We start from the raw sequence: 13881 nt of genomic DNA, 5'->3' as shown, positions 1-13881 counted from the left end.
ACCAGGATCAGAGAACAAATATTAGAACAAAAGATGCTCCTAGTGCTCTTATCACGTAGGAAATTATAAGGGTTTTGAGAGCTTTGAGTCAGGAACTGGGGTCAAAAACTAAATGTTAGAACAAAAGAATCTCCTGGTACCCCTATCTGCAAGGGTTTTAGGAGCTCTATGTCAGAAACTGGGGGCAGAGACCAGTATATATATTTCACAGCAAAGATCCAGCTTTGGCATGTGGATATCCAGTTTTCCAGCACCATTTGTTGAAAAGACTGGTCTTTCCCCATTGAATGGTCTTGACACCTTTGTCAAAAATCATTTTACCATATATGCAAGAGTTTATTTCTGGACTCTGTTCCATTCCATTGGCCTATATGTCTGTCTTTGTGTCCATACCACATTGTTTTGATTATCTTTGTGTCAGTACCACATTGTTTTGATTACTGTAACTTTATAGTAAGTTTTGAAATCAGGAGGTGTGAGTCCTCTAGCTTTGTTCTTTTTCAAGATTGTTTTGGCTCTTCGGGTCCCTTGAGATTCCATATGAGTTTTAAGGTTGGTTTTTCTATTTCTGCAAAAAAAAAAAAAAAAGGCATTGGGATTTTGATAGGGACTGCTCTGAATCTGTAGCTCACTTTGGGTTTTTAACAGTATTGTCTTCCAATCCACGAACACTGGGTGTCTTTCCATTTATGTAGGTCTTTAATTTCTTTCAGCAGTGTTTTGTAGTTTTCATTGTACAAGTCTTTCACCTCCTCAGTTAATTCACAGTATTCTTTTTGATGCCATTGTAAATGGAATTGTTTTCTTACTTTCATTTTTAGAGTGTTCATTGTTAGTGTAAAGAAATGCAACTGAAACTTGTGTGTTGACTTTGTATCCTGCTACTTTGTTGAATTCATTTATTAGTTCTAACAGGGATGGGGGGCGGTCTTTAGAGTTTTCTACATATAAGAAGTTATGTCTCAATTGATTTTAATAGATAGCTATCATACAAAGTAGCTTCTCAAACCACAATGAAATTAAGGTAGAAATTAATAACAAAAGTAAAACTGGAAGATTCACAAATGTATGTAAACAACACACTCTTAAATAACCAATGGATCAAAGAAGTAATCACAAGGAAAATTAGAAAATATGTAGAGATAAATGAAAACACAACACGCCAAAACTTACGGGATGCAGCAAGAAATGCTTGGGGAGTGGTGGGGGCATTGGTAGCTATTAAACACAAATGTTAAAAAACACAAAAGATCTTAAATAAAATAAAAAATAATAATAAAAGGGTCTTCCCTGGTGGTCCAGTGGTTAAGACTCCGTGCTTCCCGTGCAGGGGGCACAGGTTTGATCCCTGGTCGGGGAACTAAGATCCCGCATGCCACGCGGTGTGGCCAAAAAATAAAAAAAAATTTTTAAACACAAAAGATCTTAAATCAACAACCTAACTGTATAACTTAAGGGACTAGAAGGAAAAGAACAAACTAAACTCAGAGCTAGCAGAAGGAAGGTAATATAAGGAACAGAGCCTAGGTAAACAACACAGAGAATAGAAAAATCAGTGAAACCAAAAATCGGTTCTTTGAAATCAACAGAATTGACAAACCTTTAGCTAGGTGGACTAAGAAAAAAAAAAGATTCAGATTACTAAACAGAAATGAAAATGGAGACATTATTACCAATTCTACAGAAGAAAAAAATGATTAGAAGAGAGTACTGTGAACAATTGTATGCCAAAAAATTAGATAACCTAGATGAGATAGACAAATTCCTAGAAATACAAAACCTACCAAGACTAAATCACAAAGAAATAGAAAATCTGAATAGACCTATAACCAGTAAGGAGATTGAATCCATAATCAAAAATCTCCCAACAAAGAAATGCCTTGAACCTGATGGCTTCACTGGTGAATTCTACCAAACAAATTTAAAGAACTAATTCCAGTCCTTCTCCAACTTTTTTAAAACATTGAAAAGGAGGGAACACTTTCTAACTCATTCTTTGAAGCCAGCATTACCGCCATACCCAGATACCGCTAAAAAACTACAGACCAATATCCCTTATAAACATTAATGCAAAAATCCTTGACCAAATACTAGCAAACTGAATTCAGCAGCATATTAAAAGGATTATACACCATAACCAAGTGGGATTTATCTCTGGAATGCCAAGAATGCTTCAACATATGAAATTCTATCCGTGTAATATTCCACATTAAATAATGAAGGGAAAAAATCCACATGGTCATCTTAGTTGATGTACAGATGTCTTCCTTGTCCACATGAACTAAGTACAGTTTCATTATAACATTCTCATTTTTAATGTTTCCTTCATGTTTCTTAAAAATAATAGCTAAATTGAGCATTCTATACTTAATCTTTACAACCCAGTGGGTTAATTAGTATTTTAATTTCCATTTTACCAATAAGGAAACAACCTTGTGACTTCCCTGGTGGCGCAATGGTTAAGAATCCGCCTGCCAATGCAGGGGACATGGGTTCGATCCCTGGTCCAGGAAGGTCCCACATGCCACGGAGCAACTAAGCCCATGCACCACAACTACTGAGCCCACGCTCTAGAGCCCGCGAGCCACAACTACTGAGCCTGCGTGTCACAACTGCTGAAGCCCACGCACCTAGAGCCCATGCTCCTCAACAAGAATAGCCACCGCAATGAGAAGCCCGCGCACCACAATGAAGAGTAGCCCCTGCTTGCCGCAACTAGAGAAAGCCCCTGCACAGCGACAAAGACCCAACACAGCCAAAAATAAATTAAAAAAAAAAAAAAAGAAACTGAACCTCAGAAAGATGCCTAAGTTCACCCAGCTAGTAGAATTAGAATGAAGGATTATTCAAGATTCTGGTGTCTTCTAAATTTCCAACAAAGCTCCACCACTTATTCCACCTACTCTTAATTGCTTGGATAAGACCTTCCTTTAGGTGAAGTTAAATTTTTTTTTTCTTTTTAACTAAAGGCAGGACTTTTCAAAGCCTTTAAAAGATGTATTGGGAATTTCCAGAAAGGGGATTTGATAAGCAGCATTTTCCAGTCTTATCTGACACCAAACTCAAAAGAACAAAACTTAATTGTTGACTCTGGGTATAAAGGAGAAAAATTTTATGTACATCTATGAGCTGTTTCTTAGCTACCAGTAGGTACAGTGATGATAGAAGAGACTGGGAATAAGAAGACTGGACAATTCTGCCACCCTCATGCTCTGTGACTTGGGAAAGCTTGTTCACTTTGCTAAGCCTCAGTTTCCTTTTATGCAAAATGAGGGGTTGAAATATTGTCCTCAATTTATCTTTACTCTTTAATGTGAAAATTGGAAAAATTCCAGATGTTTTATTCTCAGTTGAACGAAAATTTTGTTGAAATTTTCCAAATTGAGAATTTATTGAAAACTTCTTGTTTTCTAAGATGAATTAGTTAAATAATGGGAGACAGTATAGCATAGGAGACAACCTGGACTTTGGACATAGTTATTCTAGGTTTCAGTCTTGGCTCCACCACTTATCATTATTCTTAAACGAGGATATTCTTACACAAAGTATATAACCTCTTGAATCCTTGGGTTTCTCGGTGAAAATGAGGGCTTTATTACTTACATTGCCTATTACATAGTAATAGGTGCTTAGGAAATGGAAGCCGCTGGTATTTAATTTGGTAAATCAGTAATTAAATGTGAATAATAAAGATCTGAGTGTAAGAGCTTTAGTTACAGATTAGAGCCGAGGTGTGATCACTTCACTTCCTTAAAGGACTTCAAATTCCATTTCTCCTGCCACTACTAGTGAGAGCATACTGCTTATTGCATAAAGCAAAGCTATCTGTGTTGCAGGAAAGAGAGAACAAAGATCTCTGCTTTTTCCCAAGTTTCTCTCTGGGAATAACTGAAAACAAGTTAAAATATGCATCCTCAACAAGCTAGAGCCAACAAGCCAAGTGGAATTTAGAGAGTACTTAGATTTCAACTCAACCTCCTGCAGTGTTTGTTAGTATAATAAACAGATGAGGTGTGGAAAGAAACACTTCTTAGGAAAGCTCTCTAGTGATTACTGTAGAGTGATTAACTCTAGTTACCCAATCCCTATCCAAATAGTCGAATGAGACATCTGGTTACAACACTGTACGTCTGTTGTTTGTGGTACCTTCCTTGAGTTATACTTAAGCAAGAGATAGATCGAGGATCACAATATTTCAGATGTAGGTTGCCAAGTGGTGTTGACATCCTACTGTCATCTGATTTGGGAGGAGGAAGTTAGACTAAGGTTGGAATAGGAGAAGGATATAGAATGGTTCACGCACATCCCTCCAATCTCCCCTATGCATTTTGCTAGTTAGAGATTGATTGGGGTTCTGGGTCTTTTTTGCCCTAAAGATAAGTACTTCCTTTCTCCTACTAATGCTGTCAGTCTGTTACATTTGTGTAAATTGATGTAACTAAATGTAATATTATGCTAAATCCTTGGGAGGGCAATTCATTGAAGAGGAGTTAGCTTTGAGAGCTTTGAGGGGAGGCGGAAGGGAGAGATCATCTTGGAACAAGGGATATTTCTCAGTGAGACAGACTTGGATGGGCCTGCCTGAATAGGGGATTTGTGGTACACACTGGTCCTGAAAGATTAGAGGGAGAAGGAGGTGCCAAAGTTAAACTTTCTACTCCTTGAAGCTGTTTTGTCCAGTACCATCTCAGATCACCTCAGATGTCAGTAGATCTGAATGTAAACCAGAGTTCTGAAGAGCAGGCCACTTAGGTGAAATTACAGATTTAGCTAACCTTTATTGATCACTTACTGTGTACCTGAATTAGTGCGCGGTGTCTTCCACATAATTCTTTTTAAAGAGTCTCGATATTCTCAACTGATAATGGGTATGATGGCACTATCTCATGGGATTGTTGAGGAAACTGTATAGCTCCTTACACAAAGTAGGAATAAATGAGTGATAATGAAAAGAACAATGTTTAAAAACTAGAGAGAGATAAAGAAGTAAAAGTTGATCATTGGCGTGAGGGCAAGATGTTCATTTAAACATTTTCTACTGTATGCTAAGGCACTACACTAGGTCTAGGGGATATAGAGATAAATGGGTTCTCTTTGCAAAAGAAAGTTCCTATTAAAAGAATTACAGCCTGCTGAGTTCTAAAGAAATTAGTTTGGGAGGAGCTCGAAACCAATGACTGAGGTTATTAAATATAAAATTCCCTCAGCTTCTGTGTTTCATCTCTCTTCTGTAAGTGCTTATAGCCAAACATGTTATTGCTGAGGAGAGAATTGGTAGCAAAGCTAATACAGTGTCTCCAGCCAAACCTGTAATATTCTTTCTTTTTGAACAAAGCTGGCATTGCAAAGCTTAATTGGCACCGAAATGACTATTGGCTTGACACATATTTAGTTTTTTATGGGACACATATTTAGTTTTTGACTCACGTTGAAACCAGCCCTATTTAATGTAAATTGGAATAGTCCTTTTAAAGTGCATTTTAGCAGTATGTATCAAGAACATAAAAATATGTATATTCCTCTCAGGGAAAACTGAGAATGTGGGGGGAAAAAATGTATATTCCTTGGCCCATAATTTTAACTGGATCCTAAGGGGTAAAAGCCTAAATACAGAGAAACTTTATAAACAGAAATGTTCATCAAAGTGCTGTTTTAATAACAGAACATCAGAAGCAGTTGCAAAATCTATATGTAAATTGTTTTAGCCAATTAGAATATTATATAATCATTAAAATGGGTTATGGAGACTAATGCATAAAGGAGTACTTGGTATAATAAGTAAGAATGCTCAAATTTGTGCATATCCTGGAGAGAAGACTCTCATGGAGAAGAGAAAATTGAGAAATCTCCCCAAACCTTGACTGTATGCAGTGATGTGTGAAAGGTGGGGCTTGTTAGTGGAAAGAATGGGGTGGAAAGATTGGTTCCCAAGCCAGGAGAGAAAACACCAGAAGAGTCCTACAAAGATCAGAAAGCGAAGGTGAATGGATTTTTGTCAAGATGCTTACAGTCTAGAAAGGAGAAGCAAAGACCATTAATCAGTTCCCCCTGTATGTTTGTTTTTGTTTGTTTGTTTTTAAGTTTGGAAAGGAGATTGAATCAAAACTCTAAATCCTTTTCTTGGAATACAGGGAAGTGGTAGTGGTTGTGACCACAGGGAAACCTCTCCCTTCCTCATCTTTCTCTAGTATTTAAACTGTCTTAACCTAACTTATACTAGGTTTTTTTAAGTACAAAACTGAGAGAAAACCCAGGTAGCCAACCCATGTCTAGGTTATGAGTTGCATCTGTTTTCAGACAGTGAGTGCCAGATGAGTTCGGCATGTTTTTCATTTTTGGATCCTGTTGGCTAGCTTTGAGGTCAGGAAATCCATTCCCGCACGATGCATTTAGCATCATGATATAATGAATAAGAGTGCATTCATCTTTGGCGGTCTGTTTCCACTTTTCCTCCTAATTTTTTTGAACACTGTATCTTAATATTTCTCTTCTACTTCCACATACTATCCAATCTTCTTGGCTCTGTCTTTACAATATAACCTCAATCTATCCTCTTAGTTCCCTTTTCACTGCTACGATCTTATGCTAAACCAGCATTCTCTTTCCCTAGGATTCCTGTATAGTCTCCTTGCTGTTTCTTGCTCTCTGTCATGCCCTCTACAATTAATTCACAAAGCAGCCAGAATGACTGGCTACATATGGTCATGACACTCCTGCTGAACTTAGAAGTAAGGCTCTGGGTTAGTGATTCTCAACTCTGACTGTACATTAGACTCAGCTGGAAGCTCCTTCCCTTCCAGGAAAAAATTTACCTGTGCCTAGCCTGCATATTCAGAGAATCTGATTAAATTGCTTTTGTCGGGGGGGGAGGTGTCTAGATAGCTGTAGATTCCCCTTGGATGCTTCTGATGTGCAAGCAGGGTTGAGAAACACGACCCTAGATGAACTTTCCCTACCCTGCCTACTTCTCAGACCTTATCTGCCAACTTGCCAAGCTTGTTCTGTCTCAGATGTGTCTCTCCCACCCCAGTTTTGTTTTGTTTTGTTTTGTTTTTCCACTTTTTTTTTTGGCTGTGTTGGGTCTTCGTTGCGCACAGGCTTTCTCTAGTTGGGGTGAGCGGGAGCTACTTTTCGTTGCGGTGCGCGGGCTTCTCATTGCAGTGGCTTCTCTTGTTATGGAGCATGGGCTCTAGGTGCGCAGGCTTCATTAGTTGTGGCACGTGGGCTCAGTAGTTGTGGCTCGCAGGCTCTAGAGCGCAGGTTCAGTAGTTGTGGTGCACAGGCTTAGTTGCTCCACAGCATGTGGGATCTTCCTGGACCAGGGCTCGAACCCATGGCCCCTGCATTGGCAAGCGGATTGTTAACCACTGTGCCACCAGGGAAGTGCTGTTTTTCCACTTTTTAAATAAACTTTTTATTTTAGAATAGATTTACAGAAAACTTTTAAAAATAGTATGCAGACTTCCCATATACCTTCACTCAGTGTTCCTTATTAACATCTTACATACTAGTTTGGTACATTTGTCACAATAAATGAACCAGTATTATTGCATTATTATTAACTAAAGTCCACACTTTATTCAGATTTCTTTAGTTTTTACCTAATGTCCTTTTTCTGTTCTGGGATCCCATCTTACATTTAGTGACTGTGCCTTCTTAGGCTCCTCTTGCCTGTGACAGTTTCTCAGACTTTTCCTGGTTTTTGATGACCTTGACAGTTTGAGGAGCACTGGTCATGTATTTTGTGGGTTGTCCCTCAATTGGGATTTTTGTGATGTTTTTCTCATGATGAGGCTGGAGTTTGGGGTTTGGGGAGGAAGACCACAGAGGTAAAGTGCCTTTTCATTACATTTTATCAAGGGTACATATTATCAACAGGATTTATCGCTATTGATGTTGACCGTGATCATCTTGCTCAGGTAGTGTTTGTCAGGTTTCTCCACTATGAAGTTAATCTTTTTTCCTCCTTTTCCGTACTGTACTCTTTGGAAGGAAGTCACTATGCACAGCCCATACATACCTAAGGAGTGAAGAGTTATGTTCCACCTCCTAGAAGGCAAAGTATCTACATAGTTATTTGGAATTCTGCACAGGATTTGTCTATTCTCCCCCATTTATTTATTTATTCAGTCATGTATTTCTGTTCATATGGACTCAAGGATGTTTATTTTGTATTTTGGATTATAACCTATTACTACTTTATTTTCTTGCTCAAATTGTACCAGCTTTGGCCATTGGGAGCTCTTTCAGTTGATTCCTGTATCACTTTGATATATTCCCATCATTATGGGGTTTTTTGAGCACTCCTTTACTTTCTGGAACTACAGGATTCTCCAGGCTCATCTTGTGTATTTTTTGCTCCAGTCCTAGAATTAGCCATTTCTCCAAGGAACCTGGTTCCTTTTATTGGAGAACAGTATTATAAACCAGAATCTGGGCATTATGTGTGCTTGCTATTGGGGTGTGTGTTGTTGCCTCTAGGCCCTCTCAGCTGATAGAGCAAAGACATACGTGTGTATACTAAGCTAACTAGTTCTATATGCAGCCATCTGTCTAAATTAAACTTAAAAATGAGTTGATTCAGATGTTTCCAACTCTCACCCACATGGATCATTCCAGCCTTCTCCCCTCGACTATCTGTAACTTCCCGCTTCAACAATGAGAAAACTGGCTCCCACTCTCTGTTTTATTGTTCATTTCCAGTATAAGTATATGGATATAGTGCTTCAGAATGAACATATACAGTGAACCAACTCTGTCAGCTAGAGCACAGTGCTTGTGTGCAGTTCCTTTTGCCTTTAGTCTTACAGACTTCACTCATTTCCAGAGTTTTAGGTTAACACGTTTTCCTCCCACCCCATTCAGTGAGGTTGTTTCATATATTTTTAATACAATTAGATTATTTTGTCACAGTCTGTGTTCCATCCTGGGATCCTCTCACCTTCTAAATTATTTTTTAAATTTCTGTACATTAAGGTTCACTCTGCTGTAAAGTTCTGTGGGTTTTGACAAATGCATAGTGTCATGTATCCATTTGTCTCAGAGTTTTTGCATTTGTCCTTCTGCCTGGAATAGTCTTCCCACATATTTTCCCATGACTGGACCCTTATCTTTCATCAGGTCTCTCCTGAAATGTTATCTCCTTGGAGAGTCCTTCTTTGAGCACCGTATCCTGAGGAATCCCCCAGCCTAAATTTTTGTTCATTTATTTTCTCTATGTGTGTGGTTTGTTTTGCTCAGTCTCTCTCTAGTAGGATACAAGCCTAATGAGTGCAGGGACTGTATTTGTATCCTGGATATCTAGAATACCAGATCAGTTAATATTTGTTGATATATGAATAGTCCTTTCCTAGCATATTGCTAGTGCATGTTTTTAATACTCATCAGTAGTGACTGAAAAGCAGGCTTATTCAAGTTGGGCTTCTAGTTTACCCTGATTCACTACTTATACAATAAAAGGGTTTTGCTTGCATTAGGTTAAGTATTTCAGTATACTGAAGATGTACAGTTACCCTGATTGTTCTCTCCTACAGTGTTCATAACCCCTTTTTTAAAAAGTTATTTTAATAAGTGACGTATAATCTCTGGTCCCACTTAGAATTGTACAGTACCATGGATTTCCTGGCCTGACTGTACATTAGAATCAACTGAGGAGCTTTTCAAAAAACCCACTGATTCCTTGGCTCCATCCCTGACTTATTGATCTCCAGGAAGATTCTGCAAATATGTATTTTTAACAGCCCGCTTAGCATCTAGTTCTGACTAGATAGAGTTTAATTAAAACCCCAGGGTATTAATATACCATGAGTTTTGGTGACATTTTCTAGAGGATTTCACTTTAGTAGCTATGATTATTGAAGCTTATACTAAAAGGTCTTTTTAACTCGGACAGACTTTTTCTGCAGCCTTTTAAGCCCTTAACTGTGTGCTAGGTACTGGGGAGCATTATATAGAGATGAATCACAGACACTGCCCTTAAGGAGCATGTATCCTCTGATAAGGCAGTAGAATGAGTGTAAATAGTCATAATAACTGATAGAAAATAATAGGTTCATAAGAGAGGTAGAAAACATTTTTGGTAAAGACAGAGTAGTCATTCATACCCTGAGAAGAAGGTAAAAGTAAAGTCCCAATTCTTAAAGAGAATGTACAGAGAGGGAGTGGAACCCTGGACATCCCAGTTATCTGCAATGGGCTGTAAGGAAATCAAAAGTTAAAGGCGATCCTATTATAAGCCAGAAGGCAATAGCCAAACTGGTAAGAGGCCCGCAGGGGTCAGGAAAAAATCCACATTGTCAGAGCTGTCAAAGCCAGTGGTTCTTAATAGAGCTCTAGAGTTCTTAACAGAGCTTTCCAATTGCAGTATTGAAAATTTTGTAGTATTTTAAACATAAAAATATATTAGCAGGGACTTCCCTGGTGTCACAGTGGTTAAGAATCTGCCTGCCAATGCAGGGGACACGGGTTCGAGCCCTGGTCCAGGAACATCCCATGTGCCACGGAGCAACTAAGCCCATGCACCACAAATACTGAACCTGCTCTCTAGACCCCACAAACCACAACTACTGAGCCCATAAGCCACAACTACTGAAGCCTGCACACCTAGAGCCTGTGCTCCACAACAAGAGAAGCCACCACAATGAGAAGCCTATGCACCGCAACGAAGAGTAGCTCCCACTCGCCGCAACTAGAGAAAGCCGGCGCGCAGCAACAAAGAACCAACGCAGCCATAAATAAATAGTTCAGTTTAAAGAAAAAAGCAAAGTTTCTATACTACTTGTGTAATTAAAAAAAATAAACGACTGCATACCTAAAGAATGCAAAGTTCAGTTTTTGGTTTTTTTCTTCTAAGCTTTGGAAAGGATATCCAAATAGTCCAAATTAAATCCCTCACGTTGTACATAAAGGAAGCTAGAATTAAAACATGTTTGGTCACTGATCACAGGGCACAGAACCAAAGCGAGAATCTCAGGCTCCTGACTCACCAGTACATGTTATGACATTCTTAGCAGGTTGAGATCAATCTCTTTTTCCTGTTGCTTGCTGGTTATTAAGAGGAATTTCTTGAGGATAGAGACTGTATTGTATTCATCCCTATATCCCTGGACATAGTAAGTAATACACAGAATAGGAAATAAACAGTAGACATGTGTTGCATGAAAGGATGGATGGATGGGTTTGGCTTTTGTATTAGACCTTGAAGCAAGGCTAGAATTTAGCTCTGTGGAAATTCTGGTCATTAGGTGTACACGTAAGCTGTTAGATTTGTTGAGCATCGGACACCTAAAGGGAAATAGAAAATAATGTAGAAAGCTAGGTTGGGGCCACATTATAGAAACAATTGAATGCCAAGCTAAGGATTTTGGATTTTATTATCCAGTCAGCTGAAAACTTTTGAGCAGAGAAATAACACACACACAGGGGAGTGGGGAGACCAGGGGAGGTGGGGAAGAGTTAGAAAGAGGAGGAGAAATTAATTATTTTGACAATTCACTTGAGGTGTCATTAAAGCTTGATTGAAGATGCCGGCTCAGGGAATGGAAATGTGATTATAGATATAGAAAACAGTCAGAACTTGATTACTGATGAAGTATGTAGTTCAAGGGATAGAGTACTCAAAGATGAGGCTGAGGTTCCAGATGTCATATTTGCCTGTATATTTTGGAAGGTGGTGATGTCATTAACACATACAGTGGTTTTAAATGATGCATTTGTGATACTGGTGCCACATCTAGGTAGAAATGTTGAATAGGCTATTGGAAACGTGCTGCTAAACTTCAGAAAAGGTGACAGGTCCAGAATTTTATGAGTCATTTGAGTAGAAAGGGTCATTGAGGATTGCCAGGAAGAGGCAAAAGCCAAGGACACATCCTTAGGGAAATTTCTACATTTAGAGGGGATAGGAGAAGAGCCAGAGAAGGAAATTTGGTCATAGACAAAGTGAAACCTGAGAATAGTACAAGGAGAAGGGAGTAGGGAAAGTACATATTGGAGGGAAGCATCTGAATTACAGACTTCCTTTGATAAAAAGTTTTACACATTTTGAATTATAAGCTAATAGGTAAAATGATGTAAGTTAGTGAAAGGCATTACATTTGCAGAAAACCTGCATTTTTATATCAGTATGATAAACAATAGATGTTTAGCATTAAAGACTATTTTGCTGGGCGCAGAGGTTGAAGAAGTCTTTCATTTTTTAAACTTGAATTTGAGAGAATATTGATTTTGATCAAGTAGTCTTGAAAGCCTTGAAGTTTTAAAAGACAAGGAATTTTCATTTTTTTGTTGTTGTATGGGAGTAACATCTACAATAACTGACTGAATAAATTCTGAATAGTGACATTTTACCATACTTGAATATCTGCCTTCAAAACTTTATTTTCCCAGCGGTATTCATAAGTATTCTATTAGGAGTAAAAATATCCAATATGTACTGTTAGTTTTTCCCTAAGTAACTTTTTGTTTTTAATCTTTCAGGATCTGACTGGCATAGAATCTATGGATCAATGTCGCCATACCTTGGAACAGCATAACTGGAACATAGAGGTATAATAGGATTCATTGTGAGCTTACTTATATTTCTTTTTCCCTGGTCTGATAACAAATCTCAAAGACACGTGTTTTTTTTGTTTGTTTCTTTGTTTTTTTATGAATGTCTGAAAATTTTTGTGAAAGGTAACAAACTGTACCTTTTCTGCAAAGTCCCTCCTTTTGCAATCCATGTTAAGTTTTGAGATTTAGCCATTTTGGATACATTTTAGCTCGGTTCATTCATCCTATGTAGCAGGTCTCCTCTATGAGTATACCATTAAAAAACCCCACCGCCCTGTTAAGGCTTTTCCTTTCTCTACTGTCTTGCTATCACAAAGGAGCCTGCAGTCACCACGCAGGGCTGTCTGGACGCCTGCTTCTGAGTGGAATTGTCAGTGGATGGCAGGTGACACGTATTTTTTTTCACAGCAGGAATCTTCTCTCAATAGATGTTTTTTCAAATTTACAGCTCTTTAGTCTTTAAAAATAAATTTGTGAGAAAGGTGAGTTTTATGATCAAAGTTTATAAAATCATAGAAAAGATTGTGACCAAATCTCTCAGTATAGTGTCCCTCTCTCTTTATTTTTTCTTAATTACTCTTCGAGAAAAATACTGGTTTTTAAATATTTGATTTGTAACCAGATACCATCATGTGAACCTTTTTCTTACATATTTTATAATTTATTCTTTTGGATTTTCTAGATAGTTGTGTCATCTGCAACTGCATGATTTTTTTTTTCAGTATATGGATCTTTCGGTTTTTTTGATATTGAATTGGCTAGAACTTCAGAGCAGTCTCAATTAATAATGGTAATAGCAGACATCTTGTCCTCACTATAATGCCTGTGATGTTTTATTATCAGGTATGTTTCTGGTTACGTTATTATTTTGAGATAGAACTACTAGAATGTAATAAGCTCCATGAGAGCAGAGTTCTTTTGGTTTTGTTAACTGCTGTATTCCCAGCATATAAATTTGATCCTAGTATGTCTTAGGCTCTCAAATATTTATTGACTCTTCTTCCATTCTTGGTATATTAATATATATCAAGAGTGGATGCTGAATTTAATCAAGCACCCTTTTGATATCTGTTGAAATTACTGTTTAATTATGGTATATTATTTGAATAGGGTGCTGGATTTCTGAAAATATACTCCTAAGTGATATTTAGTTATTCAGCACTATTTTTGAGCAATTAAATTCTAGGCTCTGGTACTATGCCAGCAAATAAGACGAAGTCCCTACTCTCATGGAGCTTAATTCTAGGTAATTTAACTTTGCAGTAAATGCTATGAATAAGATGAGTATAGAAAATAGAACAAAGAGGATCAGGAAAGTTATTTTAATAG

General features: G+C 37.9%; 1 protein-coding gene across 2 annotated transcripts in view; it reads left to right on the top strand.

The window, feature by feature from the left end:
• FAF2 (Fas associated factor family member 2) overlaps positions 1-13881 on the top strand; it is a 57112-nt gene that overhangs the window by 20821 nt on the left and 22410 nt on the right. For both annotated transcript variants that reach the window (XM_067732778.1, XM_067732779.1), the window contains one exon: positions 12478-12546. In XM_067732778.1, the coding sequence (XP_067588879.1) occupies positions 12478-12546 (69 nt within the window). The remainder of the gene's footprint in view (positions 1-12477; positions 12547-13881) is intronic.

The sequence above is a fragment of the Pseudorca crassidens genome, chromosome 3 (assembly GCF_039906515.1).
Source record: "Pseudorca crassidens isolate mPseCra1 chromosome 3, mPseCra1.hap1, whole genome shotgun sequence".
Lineage (NCBI taxonomy): Eukaryota > Metazoa > Chordata > Mammalia > Artiodactyla > Delphinidae > Pseudorca > Pseudorca crassidens.
The sequence above is the reverse complement of the archived record's forward strand: the minus strand, read 5'-3'. Positions and strand labels throughout refer to the sequence as shown.